This window comes from Pristis pectinata, chromosome 4, assembly GCF_009764475.1.
Source record: "Pristis pectinata isolate sPriPec2 chromosome 4, sPriPec2.1.pri, whole genome shotgun sequence".
Taxonomy (NCBI): Eukaryota; Metazoa; Chordata; class Chondrichthyes; order Rhinopristiformes; family Pristidae; genus Pristis; species Pristis pectinata.
Window position 1 is genome coordinate 117541465 of NC_067408.1, and position 18170 is coordinate 117559634.

The window sequence follows — 18170 nt, forward strand, 5'->3', positions numbered from 1 at the left end:
GCAGTGGACCCCTTGTGAGAATCACGGCTTGCATATCAGCATGTGCAGACATAGAATGGTAATGAATCCATAATCTCTCTCATTTGATGGAGTTAAACACTTTTGTAGGAGGGAAATTGGCCATGTACAATAGTCGGTGCTGCTCTCTCCAGTCTTCCTGGGTGTGGTGCACCGTGAACTTTGTCCCCATTCTATCTCCGGACAGCCCAGGGGGTATTATACGACCCCCACTTCTAGCCAGTATGTATGTGGCTCTCCTGTTAGGCTTCTGGTCAATGGTGACCCCACGACGTTGATGGTATGGAACTCAGCAAAGTTAATGCCAATGGATGTCAAGGATAGAAGGGGGTTCGACCCTGCCTTGGTGGAAACTGCCTGGCACTTCTGTGACCCAAATGTTAATTGCCACTTATTACCCCATGTCTGGTTCTTGCTGCATATGGGAACAGACGGCTTCATTTACTGAGGAGTTGCAATTGGTATTGAACATCGTGCAATCAATAGTGAACATCCCCACTTCTGACCCTATGATAAAGGAAGGTTTTTGATGAAGCATTCAAGATGGTTGGGCCAAGACACTGTCCTGAGGATCTCTCACGGTGATGTCATAGGGCAGGTGATGATTGACCTTTATGTAAGGTCTGACTCCAACTACTGGAATGTTTTCTCCTCAATGCCCATTGACTTCAGATTTACCAGGGCTCTTTGATGCCCCATACTCGGTCAAATGCTGCCTTGAGATCGAGCACAGTCCTTCTCTCCTCAACTCAGGGATCCAGCTCTTCAGGATATGTTTTGACCAAGCCTCTGAAGAGGTCTGGAGCTGAGGTCCTGGTGAAACTCAAACTGGGCATCAGTGAGCAGGTTATTAGCGTGTCTTCCACTGTTGGCTTCCACCATCTTACTGATGATTGAGAGTAGACTGACTGGGCAGTAACTCGCCGGATTAGATTTGCCCTGCTTTTTGTGGAAATGTAGTGACTCCAGTTGACTGAAGACTGGCCTCTGTGACAGTGGATCTCTGAAGCCAAGATATTTGGCACTTCTGTCTGAATACAGTTGTGAATGCTTTGGCCTTGATGAGAATATTCTTTCCATTGTTTGCCCTTCAGGACTTGCCCAGCTTGGTCTGAGGTAGTGCTACTAACACACGTTAAGAGATGATCATGGAAGTACCTCACCAAGAGTACGTTCAGCATGGAGGGTCACTGACTCACCAGTAGATGGAGGACAGTGGGTGAAGGAGGTTTCCTTGCCGATGTTTGACCCAATGCCACGAGACTTCGTGTTGTCAATGTTGAGGACTCCCAGGACAGTTCCCTGCTGGCAAAAGGATGCAAGGAGACACGCCAAATTTTACTTACGCAGTGATCAGGAATGTGTTGCCTGAATGTTTGAAGGAACCAGGTTGAATCAAAGCTTTCAAAACGGAATTAGATAAACACCTGAAGGAAAGAAATCTGAAGCTGTGGCCAGAGGAAAGTTGGCACAGGGTTGATGGTCAAATGGAGCCAATGATACAGTTAAAATGAGCAGAGTTTACAGGGAGTGAATGGGGGAGGCAGGGGTAGGGGAGCTGCCAGACCCAGGGTCAACAATGGCAGGGATGGATTTGGCAGCAGACAGCTGTGGCAGGGGCAGCGTTGGGTGGGGACATGGAGGTTTGGTCAGTGTTGGTTTGGGCAGTGTAGTTGGGTGGGGTGGGATTGAGCTGTCTGGGTGGGGTAGAACTGCCCCTGGATGACTATGCCCCTGGGGTGGGGGTGAGGGTATCAAGGCATGTTTAGGAGCAGCAGTGCCAGGGATGGGGGTCCAGGGTTGAGTTGGGAGTCCAGAGCAGGGGATCCAGGGCTGGGCCAGGGTCCAGGGTACCAGGGTTGGGCCGGGGGTCTAGGTTTGGGTTGGGGGTCCAGGGTGCCGCCAGGAGCTGGGGTGGAGTCAGAACCGTGGGTCCGGGTTTGGGCTGGAGCCAGGATGGGGTTGAGCCGGTGGTCTGGGGTGGGGCCAGGGGCTGGGGTTGGTCGGAGGTGGGGGTCCGGGGTGGGGTTGAGCCCGGGATTTGGGGTGGGGTCGGGGACTGGGGTTGGGTGGGGCCAGGGGTCCAGGGAGGGGATGAGCTGGGGGTCCAGGGTCCGGGGTGGGGATGAGCCGGGGGTCCGGGGGGGGTCCAGGGGGGGAGTCCGGGGGTCCAGGTGGGGATGAGCCGGGGGTCCGGGGGGGGTCCAGGGGGGGAGTCCGGGGGTCCGGGGGGGGGATGAGCCGGGGGTCCGGGGCCGGGGGTCCGGGGGGGTGATGAGCCGGGGGTCCGGGTCCGGGGCCGGGGATCCGGGGGGGGGATGAGCCGGGGGGGGATGAGCCGGGGGGGGTCAGGGGTCCGGGGGGGGGATGAGCCGGGGGTCCGGGGCCGGGGGTCCGGGGGGGGGATGAGCCGGGGGTCCGGGGGGGGTCAGGGGTCCGGGGGGGGGATGAGCCGGGGGTCCGGGTCCGGGGCCGGGGGTCCAGGGAGGGGATGAGCCGGGGGTCCGGGGGGGGTCCAGGGGGGGAGTCCGGGGGTCCAGGTGGGGATGAGCCGGGGGTCCGGGGGGGGTCCAGGGGGGGAGTCCGGGGGTCCGGGGGGGGGGATGAGCCGGGGGTCCGGGGCCGGGGGTCCGGGGGGGGGGATGAGCCGGGGGTCCGGGTCCGGGGCCGGGGGTCCGGGGGGGGGGATGAGCCGGGGGGGGATGAGCCGGGGGGGGTCAGGGGTCCGGGGGGGGGATGAGCCGGGGGTCCGGGGCCGGGGGTCCGGGGGGGGGATGAGCCGGGGGTCCGGGGTCAGGGGTCCGGGGGGGGGATGAGCCGGGGGTCCGGGGTCAGGGGTCCGGGGGGGGGATGAGCCGGGGGTCCGGGGGGGGGGGGAGGGTCGGGGGTCGCTGCTGGAGGACATTCGGCCCCATGCCACCCGGGGACAGGTGTTGCCCCGGTGACCGGCCCAGGGTCCCGTCTCCATGGAGATGCCGGTGGTGGTTTCCCCCCCCCAAACACCCCGGCAGCCTCACCCTGACCTCACCGTTGCTGAGGCAACGCCGTTGCCAGGAGACCGAGACGCCGATAGGGGCCTTTCCCGGTGCGTCACCGCTGGCCCAGGACCCCACGTCGCTTCCGGTGGCTGCCCCCCGTGCGCCTGTGCCGCGGAGCCGGGCGAGGTCGGTCCGAGAGCCGCTCAGGGCACCGGCGCCGCCCGGGAGTGAGCCGGCGGCGACTGGCGGCGGCCCCGGGGCGGCGGGCTCGGCCGGGAGGCGGGCGGCGGGGCGGTGCCGGGACCGGCACTGGGTGTCTGGCCCGCTGCCGGCGGTCCTCGGGCTGTCAGTCAGGCCGGGGCCGGGGGAAGGAGCGTCCCGTCCCGGAGCGTCCCCGGGCCCTCGCCCTCGCCCTCGCACCCCCCGCCCGCCGCCCCCCGCCCGCCGACATGCTGCCCGAGCCCGAGTGCCGCGTCCTCTCCATCCAGAGTCACGTCGTCCGCGGCTTCGTCGGGAACAAGTCGGCCGCCTTCCCGCTGCAGGTCGGTGCGGGGGTGGGGGGGAGGGATAGTGACCCCCCTCCCCCTCCTCCCCCTCCTCCCCCTCCTCCCCCTCCCCCCTCCCTCCCCCCCCCTCCCCCCCTCCCCCCCTCCCCCTCCTCCCCTCCCCCCCCTCCCCCCCTCCCCCCCTCCCCCTCCTCCCCCTCCTCCCCCTCCCCCCTCCCTCCCCCCCTCCCTCCCCCTCCCCCCCTCCCCCTCCCCCCCTCCCCCTCCCCCCCTCCCCCTCCTCCCCCTCCCTCCCCCCCCTCCCTCCCTCCCCCTCCCCCCCCTCCCCCTCCCCCCCCTCCCTCCCCCCCCTCCCTCCCCCTCCCCCCCCTCCCTCCCCCCCCTCCCTCCCCCCCTCCCCCTCCCCCCCTCCCTCCCCCCCCTCCCCCCCCTCCCTCCCCCCCCTCCCCCTCCCCCCCCCTCCCTCCCCCCCTCCCCCTCCCCCCCCTCCCTCCCCCCCCTCCCCCTCCCCCCCTCCCTCCCCCTCCCTCCCCCCCTCCCTCCCCCCCTCCCCCTCCCCCCCTCCCTCCCCCCCCTCCCCCCTCCCTCCCCCCCCTCCCTCCCCCCCCTCCCCCCCTCCCTCCCCCCCCTCCCTCCCCCCCCTCCCCCCCTCCCTCCCCCCCTCCCCCTCCCCCCCCCTCCCTCCCTCCCTCCTCCCCCTCCCTCCTCCCCCTCCCTCCTCCCCCTCCCTCCTCCCCCTCCCTCCTCCCCCTCCCTCCCTCCCTCCCTCCCTCCCTCCCCCTCCCTCCCTCCCTCCCTCCCTCCCTCCCCCTCCCTCTCCCTCCCTCCCTCCCTCCCCCCCCTCCCCCCTCCCTCCCTCCCCCCTCCCCCCTCCCTCCCCCCTCCCCCCTCCCTCCCTCCCCCCTCCCCCCCTCCCCCCTCCCCCCTCCCTCCCCCCCTCCCCCCTCCCTCCCCCCCCCTCCCCCCTCCCTCCCCCCCTCCCCCCTCCCTCCCCCCCTCCCCCCTCCCCCCTCCCTCCCCCCTCCCCCCTCCCTCCCCCCCTCCCCCCTCCCCCCTCCCTCCCCCCCTCCCCCCTCCCCCCTCCCTCCCCCCCTCCCCCCTCCCCCCTCCCTCCCCCCTCCTCCCTCCCTCCCTCCCTCCCCCCCTCCCCCCCTCCCCCTCCCCCTCCCTCCCTCCCCTCCCCCTCCCTCCCTCCCCCCCCTCCCCCTCCCTCCCTCCCCTCCCCCTCCCTCCCTCCCCCCCCTCCCCTCCCTCCCTCCCCCTCCCTCCCTCCCTCCCCCCCTCCCCCTCCCTCCCCCTCCCCCCCTCCCCCCCCTCCCCCTCCCTCCCCCTCCCCCTCCCTCCCTCCCTCCCCCCTCCCCCTCCCTCCCTCCCCCCTCCCCCTCCCTCCCTCCTCCCCCTCCCTCCCCCCCTCCTCCCGCTCCTCCCCTCCCCCCTCCCCTCCTCCCCCTCCCCCTCCCAAACTCCCTCCTCCAAACCCCCCTCCCCTGCCTCCTCACCCCCCACCCCTCCTCCGGCCCCTCACCTCACCCCCACCTCTGGACCCCTCATCCACCCCTCCCCCATCTCCTGACCCCCTCCCCTCCTCCGGACTTCCCCTCCAGAACTCTCACCAGATCACCCCCCCCCCCCCGCCTCCGGACCCCCATCCCTTCCTCCTCTGGACAACCCCCACCCCTCCCTCCAGCCTCCTGACCCCCACCCCCACTCCAGACCCCCAAACCCCCCGGACCCCCTCCCCACCTCTCTTGCCCCTCCCCCCACCTCCCACCCCATGTCTCCTTCCTCACCTTCCACCACTGCCATCCAGACATTTGCCCCACTGCCCTGACCCCAGCCCTGTAGAGACATCAGAGACCACAGATCCATGTACCCTGGCCTGTCCTTCTTGTCACTACCCTCCCCTGCCCAGACACCAATGACACTGTTTGTCCTCCAACAGGTGCTGGGATTTGAGGTGGACACAGTCAACACGGTCCAGTTCTCCAACCACACGGGTAAGAGTCTATCCCACTCAAACAGTGAGTTTCCCAGAATGTTGCTGCAGCAGCAGCTCCTCAGGGCTTGGGTGCTTTCCTGAGGTTCTTTCCCCAGATTATGTGCGGTTATTAGGGAAGATGTGGAGGGTTTGGAAAGGGTACAGAAGAGGTTTACCAGGATGCTGCCTGGATTAGAGTGTAAGAGATATAAGGACAGGTTGAACTTGGATTGTTTTCTCTGGAGCATCAGAGGCTGAGGGGAGACCTGATAGAAGTTTATAAAATCTTGAGAAGCACAGATCACGCAGACACTCAGAATCCTTTGTTCCCCGGGCAGAAACGTCAAGTACTAGAGGGCAGAGGTTTAAGGTGAGAGGGGGAACGTTTATAGGTTCTATAACTTTAGAGGTTGATTGGTTCTTGATTAGTAAGGGTGTCAAAGGTTACAGGGAGAAGGCAGGAGAATGGGGTTGAGAGGGAAAAATAAATCAGTCATGATTGAATGGCAGCGCATACTCGATGGGCTGGATGGCCTAACTCTGGTCATTATGGTCTTTAATGCAGACGTGCAGGGTAAGTTTTGTTTTTACACAGAGAGTGGTGGGTGCCTGGAACGGGCTGCCAGGGGTGGTGTTGGAAGTAGATACGGTGGTGGTGCAGGGAGTGGAGGGATGTGGATCACGTGCAGGCAGAAGATATTTACTTTAATTCAGCATTGTGTTCGGCACAGACATGGTGGGCCGAAGGGCCTGTTCCCGTGCTGTACTGTTCTATGGAGACACGAGACTGCAGCCTTTGGAATCTAGAGCAACAAACAATCTGCTGGAAGAAGTCAGGGCTTTGAGCAGCATCTGTGGAGGAGGAAAGGAATTGTTGGCGTTTCGGTTCGGAACCCCGCATCAGGACTCAATTCAGGGTTTCGACCCAAAATGTTGCTATGTTCTCTGTTCCCTGCTCTAGGGAAAGGACGGGAATGTTGCGTCGCTGCGACAGAGTCAGTACACGCTTATTGGGCTGAATGACCTATTGCTTCATTTTAATATTTGACCCTGTCCTGAAGCCACTGAGGTGCAAGGCTCACCCATTGCCAAAGGAGTATTGATCCTCTCTGCTCCTGCTCTGTCTGCTGCCAGTACTGGTCTGTGTCCCTCTGTACAGGATAATTTACACCAGATGCTTGCAGTTAGATTTTATCACGTGCAGATATTCCCACTCGCCGTTGGGGCTCGCTGGGCAGTGATGAAACAGGAACTCTGGCTGGGATCAGCACAATGCCTGGGTTTGGATCTGTGCCCACCACTGCAACTGCACTTGATGCCAGAAGTTATGTTGGCATGGGGTGTTCTTCATGCCTGTCACACAATGCCTTGTGCAAACTTGTGGATAAAATCATGCGGGGTGTAGACAGAGTGAATGCACACAGACTTTTCTCCAGGGAAAGGGACTCAAAAACTAGAGGGCGCAGGTTTAAGGTTGGACAGTTGGATAGGTACACAGATAGGAAAGGTTTGGAAGGTTATGGGCCAAACGCTGGCAAATGGGACTTGCTTGGATGGGGCACCTTGGTTGGCATCGACCAGTTGGGCTGAAGGGCCTGGTTATGTGCTGTATGACTGACTTCTGTTTCTGTGGGAGGTGGCATAGAAGGACAATTTGAGTTACAGCTAAATAGAGGCAGTTGTGGGTGTCTAAATCTCTGCAACTGTTTAATTTGTCTCTGCATACTTGGTTTTTACTTAACAGATCACAAGCAGTGGCACTAACAAACTTCTGGTGCTTTAAAAGTGGGATATGTAGTCACGTTTCCTCTTGGGTCTTGTCTAATACAAACCTTTTACGATTCAGGAACAGCTTCTTCCCCTCTGCCATCAGATTTCTGAATGATCCATGAATACTACCTCATTATTCCTTTCTTTTTGCACTATTTTTGTAATTTATAGTAATTTTATGTCCTTGCACTGTACTGCTGCTGCAAAACAAATTTCATGTCATTTAAGTCGGTGATAATAAATCTGATTCTCTCACAAAGTGCATCGTCTTTTAAGGATTAAACAATTGCAACATAACTTTTGCAATGTGTTGGGGACACCTGCCAGTGTTTCAGCTACACTCTATACAAAGCACAGCCTGTTGATTTTGGATTCCATGCCAATCCCTGGCACTCTTGCATAATGCTCATTGGCAAGAACGGTCTGGTTTGACACGAGTTGGGATATCAGTAACCTTTTCTGAGCCTCAGCTTTCTTCTTACAGAGAGACAGTGCTTTGGTAGGTCATTCTGAAACGTGAGCCTTGCTGGGAAATGGGATTGGTGCAGATAGGTCTTCGGACCAGCACAGGCAGAGTGGGTGAGGGTGCTCTCAGTGAGGGAGAACAGACGGCTGAAAGTCAGTATGTCCCGGGTCAGGCTGGGCAGTGACGTTGGAATACAGAATGGAATTGGAACTGGTTTATTGTTGTCACTTGTACCGAGGTACAGTGAAAAACCTGTCTTGCATACCATTCGTACAGGTCAATTCATTACACAGTGCATTGAGGTAGTACAGGGTAAAACAATACAGAATGCAGAATAAAGTGTCACAGCTACAGAGAAAGTGCAGTGCAGGCAGACAATAAGGTACAAGGTCATAACGAGGTAGATTGTGAGGTCAAGAATCCATTTTATGGTACTAGGGAACCGCTCAATAGGCTAATAGAACAGCGGGGTAGAAGCTGTCCTTCAGCCTGGTGGTACGTGCTTTCAGGCTTTTGTATCTTCTGCCCGATGGGAGGGGGGAGAAGAGAGAATGTCCGGGGTGGGTGGGGTCCTTGATTATGCTGACTACTTTACCGAGGCAGTGAGAAGTATAGACAGAATCCATGGAGGGGAGGCTGGTTTCCGTGATGCGCTGAGCTGTGTCCACAACTCTCTGCAGTTTCTTGAGGTCCTGGGCAGAGCAGTGCCGTACCAAGCTGTGGTGCATCCGGATAGGATGCTTTCTGTGGTGCATTGATAAAAGTTGGTGAGTGTCAAAAGGGACATGCTGAGTTTCTTTAGCCTCCTGAGGAAGTGGAGGCGCTGGTGAGCTTTCTTGGTTGTGGCGTCCATGTGGTACAGAACGCTGCTGTTCTGTAGGATGCCTCTTGACCCTCTTTGGCAGTCAGGAATAATGAGTGCGAGCTGACTACTCCCCTAATGTGCACCAAGCCCAAATGATCAAAAGGCAGCCCAGAGAGACGTAGTGTGGAAACAGGCTGGTTGAGTCCACACTGACCATCAACTACCCCTTAACTCAAATGTTAATCCCCTCTTCTCAGTCTCCCCACCTTCCCATCAACTTGCGCCACCCCCCCCCCCCCCCCACCACTCACCGCACACACGGGACATTTACAGTGTTCACTGACCAAACCGCACGTCTGGGATGTGGGAGGAAACTGGAGCGTTGGAAAGGTGTAGAGGGAAATGGGACCAGCTCAGTTGGCCAACTTGGTCGCAGGGTCTGTGCTGTACAGCTCTGTGACTTTCTATGACACCCGGGAGAAGCCCACGCAGTCACCGGGAGAACGTGCAAACTCCACACAGACAGCGCCGGAGGTCAGGATTGAACCCAGGTCTCTGTAGTTGTGAGGCAGTGACTTCATAAGCTGCGCCACAGGTCAGTGATCAAAAAAAGCACTGAAGGGGAAATAATATCTAATTTCACCATCCCACACACCACGCTGTGGCCCAGGTGCCTGTGCCTGTGACACCGTGGAAAAACTGGACCATCAGTGGTAAAGAGGACGTAACTGGTCAGAAGCAGCACGTTGGTCTCATTGCTGAAGAATTGGAGGGGGATGGAATGTCCCAATCTTTGGCCTGGCATCCCCCCTTGGCTCCCAGACGTGCCAGTTCATCATTCCTTTCTCTACCATTGCTCAGTGTTCCCTCTGTTTCTCATTCAGGGTACGACCACTGGAAGGGGCAGGTCATGACAGCAGGGGAACTCCAGACCCTGTATGAAGGCCTCAGACTGAACGATGTGACTCGCTATGATTACGTGCTGACAGGTAGGCGCTGAATCTGGGCAACTTATCCTGAGGGTAGATGAAGATGCATTGGATTAAATCTAACCTGGGAGTGTGTGACGGGACGGTGCAGAGGGAGCTTCACTCTGTATCTAACTGTCCCTGCCCTGGGAGTGTGTGACGGGACGGTGCAGAGGGAGCTTCACTCTGTATCTAACTGTCCCTGCCCTGGGAGTGTGTGACGGGACGGTGTAGAGGGAGCTTCACTCTGTATCTAACTGTCCCTGCCCTGGGAGTGTGTGACGGGACGGTGTAGAGGGAGCTTCACTCTGTATCTAACTGTCCCTGCCCTGGGAGTGTGTGACGGGACGGTGTAGAGGGAGCTTCACTCTGTATCTAACTGTCCCTGCCCTGGGAGTGTGTGACGGGACGGTGTAGAGGGAGCTTCACTCTGTATCTAACTGTCCCTGCCCTGGGAGTGTGTGACGGGACAGTACAGAGGGAGCTTTACTCTGTATCTAACTGTCCCTGCCCTGCGAGTGTGTGACGGGAGCTTTATTCTCATCTTGCTGAACCCTGCAGTAAGGTCACAGCTCGAGAGAGTTTGGCCGTCTGCGATTCTGGGACTGGTGAGGGGTGCAGGAGTGGGGTGAGATCTTGGTCTGATTCTGGGGGCAGTGGGCTGAGTTGGGGGAGCGGGGTGGGTGGTTATGGATCAGGTGACACGATGGAGGTGTGGGTCACGGAGTTTGCTGTGGGCTCACGGACTTCTCCCTGTCCTGGGTGACTGACCCACTCTGTCTTTTCCTCAGGTTACACCAGAGACACTTCTTTCCTGGAGAAGGTGATGGAAATCATTAAAGAACTGCGGAGACAGAATCCCAGGCTGGTCTATGGTGAGTGTGTAAACAGTGATCGGATTGTGGCTTTGAAGCACTCCATAGCTGAGGACCAGTAACACGGAACACACAGCTACCTCAGTCTATCTAATCTCTGAGGCTCGCCAGAGGCTGTCGAGACTCTCGGCCTTTACCCTCCTAGTCTCTGACGTTGCCTGGATCAATGGGTGAGGTTATGCCCTTGTGACCCCTTGCCCGGATATCATTGTATTCAGAGTGTTTGAATTGTTCTCCCTGTGTGCGAGGAAACTGATTTGGTTGAGGAGCTAGTGAATGACTTCCACTGAGAGATTGAGTTCAGTGTTGTGCAGGTCACAGGCTTCATGCTGTGATACAGAGGACAGTGGAAGACTGTCCTCTGTATCAGAGGAGAGAACCTTACTCAGTTTTGGCATGAAATCGGAGAGTAACACAATGCGTGAGATGTCCCTTCACCCGTTCTGTTCTCCAATCCGGTTCCCTCTCTACCCACAGCAGATTTTCCCATTCAAGAATATCTCTTGTTCCCTTTAGAAAGTTCCTGTTGAATTTGCTCCCACCACCCTGTCCGAGATCGCGGCCACTCACTGAGTAAATGCATTTTCCCTGTCCTGTTTCTCCATCTACCAAAGTACCTCACAGTTTGGGCCCCTCCATTAGCTCGCGCTCTCTCGCTCGTGCCGTCACTGAAGTTCCTGACCCTTGGACCTTGTTGTTACTCTCCTCTCGAACACCTTGACGTCCTTGCTGAAGGTTGGAGTCCTGCGTTTGTCACAGTGCCCCAGATGTGACAAAATAAGTACATTCTAACCACTTAGAGAGTCATAGAGCTATACAGCGCAGAAACAGGCCGTTTGGCCCAATTCATCCATGCTGACCAAGGTGCCTTCCTGAGCCAGTCCCATATGCCTGCCTTTGGCCTATTTCCCTCTAAACCTTTCCTATCCATGAAGCTGTCTAAATGTCCTTATAACGTGATTGTACTCACCTCTACCACTTCCTCTGGCAGCTCGTTCCACACACCCACCACCCTCTGTTTGGAAAAAGTTGCCCCTCAGATCCCCTTTAAATCTTTCCCCTTTCACCTTAAACCTGTGGCCTCCAGTTTGAGACTTCCCTACCCTGGGGAAAAGACTGTGAGCACCCACCTTATCTCTGCCTCTCATTTTTTATAAACCTCTATCAGGTCACCCCTCAGCCTCCCTCGCTTCAGGGAAAACAGTCCCAGCCTGTCCAACCTCTCCTTAAAACCCGAGCCCTCCAGTCCCGGCAACATCCCCGTGAATCTTTTCTGCGCCTTTTCCGGTGTACTCCCATGAGGGCTGTGCCTCGGAGTAACGTACTCCAGTTAGTTACTGTAGGTTGAGTTGAAGGGGAGCACTGGTGTCAGGGGCAGAGGCTGGGAAAGGACTGGGTTGTGGGGCGCACTTCATGTACAAAGAAAATTGCTCGTTTATTCTCTTACAGTTTGTGATCCAGTGATGGGTGATATAAGGAATGGGGACGGGTACATGGTGAGTGGTGAGCCTCTCTGCACTAAATGTCTGTGCGCGTGTGTGTGCGTGTCTTGTCTCCCTCTCTCTCCCTCGCCTGGCTCTCGCTCCCTTTCTGTGTCCTCTCCGCCTCCCTCCCTTTCCCCTCCTCTCTTCCCGCCCCCCACCACCCTGCCCAGGGTTCGGAAGGGTCTTTTTGTCGCTGAATGTGTTGTTCTGTTTCTAGTATGTTCCAGAGAACCTTCTTCCGGTGTACAAGGAGAGGGTGGTTCCACTTGCTGATATCATCACGCCGAACCAGTACGAGGCAGAGTAAGTGGCCAGGTCTCTTGCCCCTGTTGCAACAGGCCCACCTGCAGCCTCGGGAGCTGCTCTCGCCTCACGAGGCAGGAGTGTGAGATGCCCCCCCTGCGTGGACTCTTGCACTGATCACAGGCCCTTCAGCCCACCATGTTGTGCTGACCTTTAAACCTCGCCTAAGACTATCGAACCCCTTCCTCCCACCTGTCCCTTTATTTTAAATTCCTCCATCTGCTTATCTAGCAATCTCTCGAATTTGACCGACGTACCTGCCTCCACCACCGCCCCAGGCAGCGCATTCCATGCCCCAACCACTCTCTGGGTGAAAAACCTTCCTCTGATATCTCCCTTCAACTTCCCACCCATTAAAGCCACGCCCTCTTGTATTGAGCATTGGTGCCGTGGGAAAGAGGCGCTGGCTGTCCACTCTGTCTATTCCTCGTAATATTTTGTACACCTCTATCATGTCTCCTCTCATCCTCCTCCTCTCCAAAGAGTAAAGCCCTAGCTCCCTTAGTCTCTCCTCATAATGCATGCTCTCTAAACCAGCAACGCTGATGACTGAGTGTCTTGCCCTCTGCCTGCCTCTCCCCACCCTCTGAGTTACACGCAAGACATCAGCTGATGCAACATGCCTTGCTTCACACTGCAATTAGATAGTGAAATATTTGGGACAAGGTTAGATAAACAGAATGTGCAAAGTCTGTAATATTTCTTATCACCAAGTGTTTTACAACACATGACCTTGACAGACAGAGAGTCTTTGGTTCATATGGATTGGCTAGAAACGTACCAGGCGATGGGTGGGGAGTACAAGGAATTATGTCTCATTGCAAGGTCAGAAATGGAGACGTTTGCTGGTGATTACACAATGTTCAATTCGTTCAACTTCATTTGTAGTTCCTCAGCAAGAAGAAGCCCGTGCCTGAAAACAGCAAGGCCTGGACACAGTCAGGCATTGGCTGATGTAATATTCAAGTCACAAAATGCCAGGCGATAACCACATCCAGTGAGAGAGTCTAACCACTCCCCGTGATGTTCAATGTCATTATCGTCACTGAATCCTCACCATCAATATCCTGGGGTCATGATTGACCCTACCCTCAGCTGGACCAGCCACATAAGTACCATGGCTACCAGAACAGGTCAGTGGCTGGGGATCCTGCAGTGAGTGACTCACCACTTGACTCCATCGTCAGCAAAGGCACAAGTCAGGAGTGTGACTGAACTCTCACCTGGCTGCCTGCAGTTTTCATAGTTCTCAATGAGTTCGACACCATCCAGAACAAAGCCACCCGCTCGATTGGCACCCCATCCTCCACCCTACTCGTTGAAAACACTCAAAAAGCACTAAGAGAAGTACTTTAATCACTAAGGCATAGAAGGCTGCAGACCTAATGTGGATAGGTACAATGGGCTACATGGGGGACTGTGGGCCGAAGGGCCCTGTTCTGTGCTGTATGGTTGTGTGCCTGAGACACAGGAGAGTGGGAATATTGCACCTTCTTAGGATAGAGAGGGAGGCATTTTGGCCCATCAAGTCTGTGCCAGCCCACAGTGCATTCCCATTCTCCAACTAATTTTCCCTGCCACCCTGTTGTCCTCACATTCCCATCAACTCCCCCCAGATCCTACCCCTCACCCACATACGAGGGACAATTTATGGCAACCAATTAACCTGCCGACCAGCTCATCTTTGGGATGTGGGGGGAAACCGGAGCGCCCAGGGGAGACCCACGCAGTCACAGGGAGAACGTGCAAACTCCACGCAGACAGTGCCGGAGGTCGGGATCGAACCCAGGTCACTGGCGCTGTGGGGTAGTGGCTCTACCCGCTGCAGCACTGGCATCTGGGGACAGTCAGTGGCAGGGGTCTGTACTAGGTGCTACCCGGGTCCCCTGGTTCCGATGACATTTGCTGGATCTGTCGGCAAGTTATTGCTGAGAATTAACTGGGCCTTGGCTTCCTTTTGCAGAATCCTGGCTGGGCGGAAGATGAACACGGAGAAGGAGGCCGTTGAGGTAACACAGCCGAGGTCACTGCCTGATTCTATCTGTCCCTCTCACCAGGGCCGGGGGGAGATCTGTCTGATGAGGCAATAAATCAAGGCCCATCGCCCCTCCAGGGCTGTGAACAATCCCGGAGGCATGATTCAAATGCACAGCAGACTTCCCCTGAGTGTGACGTATGATCTGATAGTCAGAGGCTTTTCCCCAGGGCTGAAATGGTGGCCACAAGAGGACACAGGTTTAAGGTGCTGGGGATTAGGTATAGAGGAGATGTCAGGGGTAAGTTTTTTACTCAGAGAGTGGTGAGTGCATGGAATGGGCTGCCAGCAACGGTGGTGGAGGCGGATACGATAGGGTCTTTTAAGAGACTGTCGGATAGGTACATGGAGGTGAGAAAAATAGAGGGCTATGGGTAAGCCTAGTAATTTCTAAGGTAGGGACATGTTTGGTACAGCTTTGTGGGCCGAAGGGCCTGAATTGTGCTGTTGGTTTTCTATGTTCTATGTTCAACTAACGATGCCACCTGATTAGTTGCACAGGGTCACCTTTAGGGTGTGGGTGTCTCTGGCAAGTGAACATAGAACAGTACAGCACAGGAACAGGCCCTTCAGCCCACCATGTTGTACTGATCTAATTAAACTAGTAATTCAACGACTAAATTAATCCCTTCTGTCTACACAATGTCCATATCCCTCCATTTCCTGCACATCCATATGCCTATCTGAAATCCTCTTAAACCCCTCTATTGTATCTGCCTCCACCCCCACCCCTACCCCTGGCAGCACATTCCAGGCACCCACCACAAAAATAAAAACTTGCCTCATACATTTCCTTCGAACTTTCCCCTTTCACCTTAAAGGTATGTCCTCTAATATTATATTTCTTTGCAGAAAAAGATCCTGATCTACTCTATACCAGTATTTTTTTGCCCATTACCAATTGCCCTTGAGTAGGTGGGAGTGAGCTGCCTTCTTGAAACACTACAGTCCTTCTGGTGAAGGTGCTCCCAGTTGGAGAGGGAGTTCCAGGATTTACACCCAGTGACAGTGAAGGAACAATGATATATTTCCAGGTCACGATAAATTGCCCATTGTGGGGACTTTCTGGACCCAAATTAGCAACTGCACGTTGTTACTGCACACAGCACAGGGCCATTAGACACGAGGCATTTTGGGATGTCTGGAGGGTGTGAAAAGCTGGTAGAAATGCAAGATTATTTCGAGCCTCGTGTCTGTATCCACTGCAGAAAACACTGATTCTCACTGGGGTATGGGTCCTGAACTCTTGCTGGGATAAAAGTCCCATCAGTATTGAATGTTCTCTCGTCCAATCATTCACACACCCTCTACACTGTCCCATCACACACTCCCAGGGCAGGGACAGTTAGATACAGAGTGAAGCTTCCTCTACACCGTCCCGTCACACACTCCCAGGGCAGGGACAGTTAGATACAGAGTGAAGCTTCCTCTACACCGTCCCGTCACACACTCCCAGGGCAGGGACAGTTAGATACAGAGTGAAGCTTCCTCTACACCGTCCCGTCACACACTCCCAGGGCAGGGACAGTTAGATACAGAGTGAAGCTCCCTCTACACTGTCCCGTCACACACTCCCAGGGCAGGGACAGTTAGATACAGAGTGAAGCTCCCTCTACACCGTCCCATCACACACTCCCAGGGCAAGGACAGTTTGATACTGAGTGAAGCTCCCTCTACACTGTCCCATCACACACTCCCAGGGCAGGGACAGTTAGTTACAGAGTGAAGCTCCCTCTACATCGTCCCATCACACACTCCCAGGGCAAGGACAGTTTGATACTGAGTGAAGCTCCCTCTACACTGTCCCATCACACACTCCCAGGGCAGGGACAGTTAGATACTGAGTGAAGTTCTCTGCCAGTTTGGTTGGTTAGTAACTGTGACTTTGACTTTTGCAGGTGATGGATGTTCTTCATGAAATGGGTCCTGACACTGTGGTCATCACGAGCTCTGACCTCCCTTCACAGTTAGGGAGCAACTACTTGGTGACCCTGGGCAGCCAGAGGAAAGGTGAGTGAGGCTGGTCCTCGAGGTCAACTGACTAATGACAGTTTGACAATCCCACTTCCTAAGTGCCAAAGGTGTTCTGAAAATCCTGGCTTTAACTTTTAGACTCTGTCCCCTTGTCCCAGACTCCTGGGCCACAGGAAAGATTTTCTCCCTGAATACCCCAGCAATTCCTCTTCATATCTCTGAAGATCCCAACAACTCACTGGTGACTGTCTAAATTCCCCAGCACAGTACCCAGTTTAATCTCTCCTGCTTCCAGCCCCAGAATCTGTGAATTGTTCAGATAAACCTCTGCTTCCAGGCCAATGTTTCTTGACTAGTGTGTGGAGGCTGAAACTCCTGATGTTTCGCCGGTGTGGAGAAAGTACAGTTGCATAGCCTTGGTCCTCTGGATATAAAGCAATAAGCAATCTGCTGGAGGAACTCAGCGGGTCGAGCAGCACCTGTGGGAGAGCAGGTGGGAAGGAGTTGTTGACGTTTCAGGTCAAAATCCTGCATCAGGACTGCTGGACCCACTGAGTTCCTCCAGCAGATTGTGTGTTGCTCCAGATTCCAGCATTTGCAGTCTCTTGCATCCCTCTGGATATAAAGGCTGACTTTCCATAAGCCTCTGAGAGTTGTCTGTTGTGATGTCTCTAGACCCTACTCGCTGGAGTTTAGAAGGATGAGGGGGGAAACTCGTTGAAACCTACCGAATATTGAAAGGCCTGGATAGAGTGGGTGTGGAGAGGATGTCTCCAGTAGTGGGAGAGTCTAGGACCAGATGTCCCTCTAGAACCGAGATACCGAGGAATTTCTTTAGCCAGAGGGCGGTGAATCTGTGGAATTCATTGCCACAGACGGCTGTGGAGGCCAAGTCATTGGGTGTACTTAAAGTGGATTAGTAAGGGTGTCAAAGGTTACAGGGTGAATGAGATTGAGATGATTGAATGGCAGAGCAGACTATGGGCCGAATGGCCTAATTCTGCTCCTATGGTCTGTTTTAATGGACCTTGGTCAAGTCTCTCCAGAGCTTCATAGCTTCAGGAATTCTATTAAGTACACTTCTGTCCAGAGTGAGTGAACTCACAATTACTTCAAAAGCCATTGGCTCAAAGTTATTCATATCTCCATGAATATTTCTGTATTGTTATCGCATGTCTGTGTTACGTGACGTCTGTCTTTGTGCCAGTGACAGCGTAGCATTTATTTTTCTGGGCCAGTAATCTCGAGGCAAGAATTAATGCAGTGAGGGAATTTAAATTACAATGTCACTGAGTTGTACAGCACGGAAACAGGCCCTTCAGCCCAACTCGCCCATGCTGACCAAGGTGCCCACCTGAGACAGTCCCATTTGACCCATATCCCTCTCCTGTCCATGTACCTGTCTGAATCGCAGTAAAAAGTTAGAAATTATTAATCATAAATAATTTAATAATTTGAAATCAAAACTCATGACCTTTAATTGGCACAAAAATAGACTGGTTCACTAATGTGCTTCAGGGAGTGGAATCTGCGGTTCTTAACTGATCTGACCACAGCAAGATATTTGATTCTGACTTTCCTCCTTATTGCCCAATGCTGCAAGTTCAGTGCAGACTTTATCAGTGACACCCACGTCCAGTGAATGAATAAGAAAAATACTCAAGATTGTGGCTTATGATCCACTTATCTAAATTGTTTATAAACACAGTGAATGACCTTTTGTGTTTGTTCACAGGATTTTGCAGCTCCAGCATTTGGTGTCCATTCATGGGGAGGTCTGGAGTCACCCAGACTGGGTGAGGACAGCAGATTTCCTCCCCTGACGGGCGTTGGTGACTCATTAGGCTTTTAGATTGATACAAGAAACTGCAGATGCTGAAATCTGGAGCACCTGCTGGAGCGACTCAGTGGGTCATAGAGTATTACAGCGTCGGATCCGAGGGCACGGCCTCAGGATAAAGGGATGTCCCTTTAGAACTGAGATGAGGTGGAATTTCTTCAGCCAGAGGG

At 55.3% G+C, this 18170-nt stretch overlaps 1 protein-coding gene across 1 annotated transcript in view; it reads left to right on the top strand.

Annotated features, from left to right (window-relative positions):
- The first annotated feature begins 3137 nt into the window (after positions 1 to 3137).
- LOC127570048 (pyridoxal kinase-like) overlaps positions 3138 to 18170 on the top strand; it is a 37125-nt gene continuing 22092 nt past the window's right edge. Inside the window, exons 1-8 of the mRNA XM_052015283.1 lie at positions 3138 to 3538; positions 5445 to 5499; positions 9406 to 9510; positions 10281 to 10364; positions 11814 to 11860; positions 12066 to 12151; positions 14115 to 14160; positions 16085 to 16196. Of these exons, the coding sequence (XP_051871243.1) occupies positions 3446 to 3538; positions 5445 to 5499; positions 9406 to 9510; positions 10281 to 10364; positions 11814 to 11860; positions 12066 to 12151; positions 14115 to 14160; positions 16085 to 16196 (628 nt within the window). The 5' untranslated portion in view covers positions 3138 to 3445. The remainder of the gene's footprint in view (positions 3539 to 5444; positions 5500 to 9405; positions 9511 to 10280; positions 10365 to 11813; positions 11861 to 12065; positions 12152 to 14114; positions 14161 to 16084; positions 16197 to 18170) is intronic.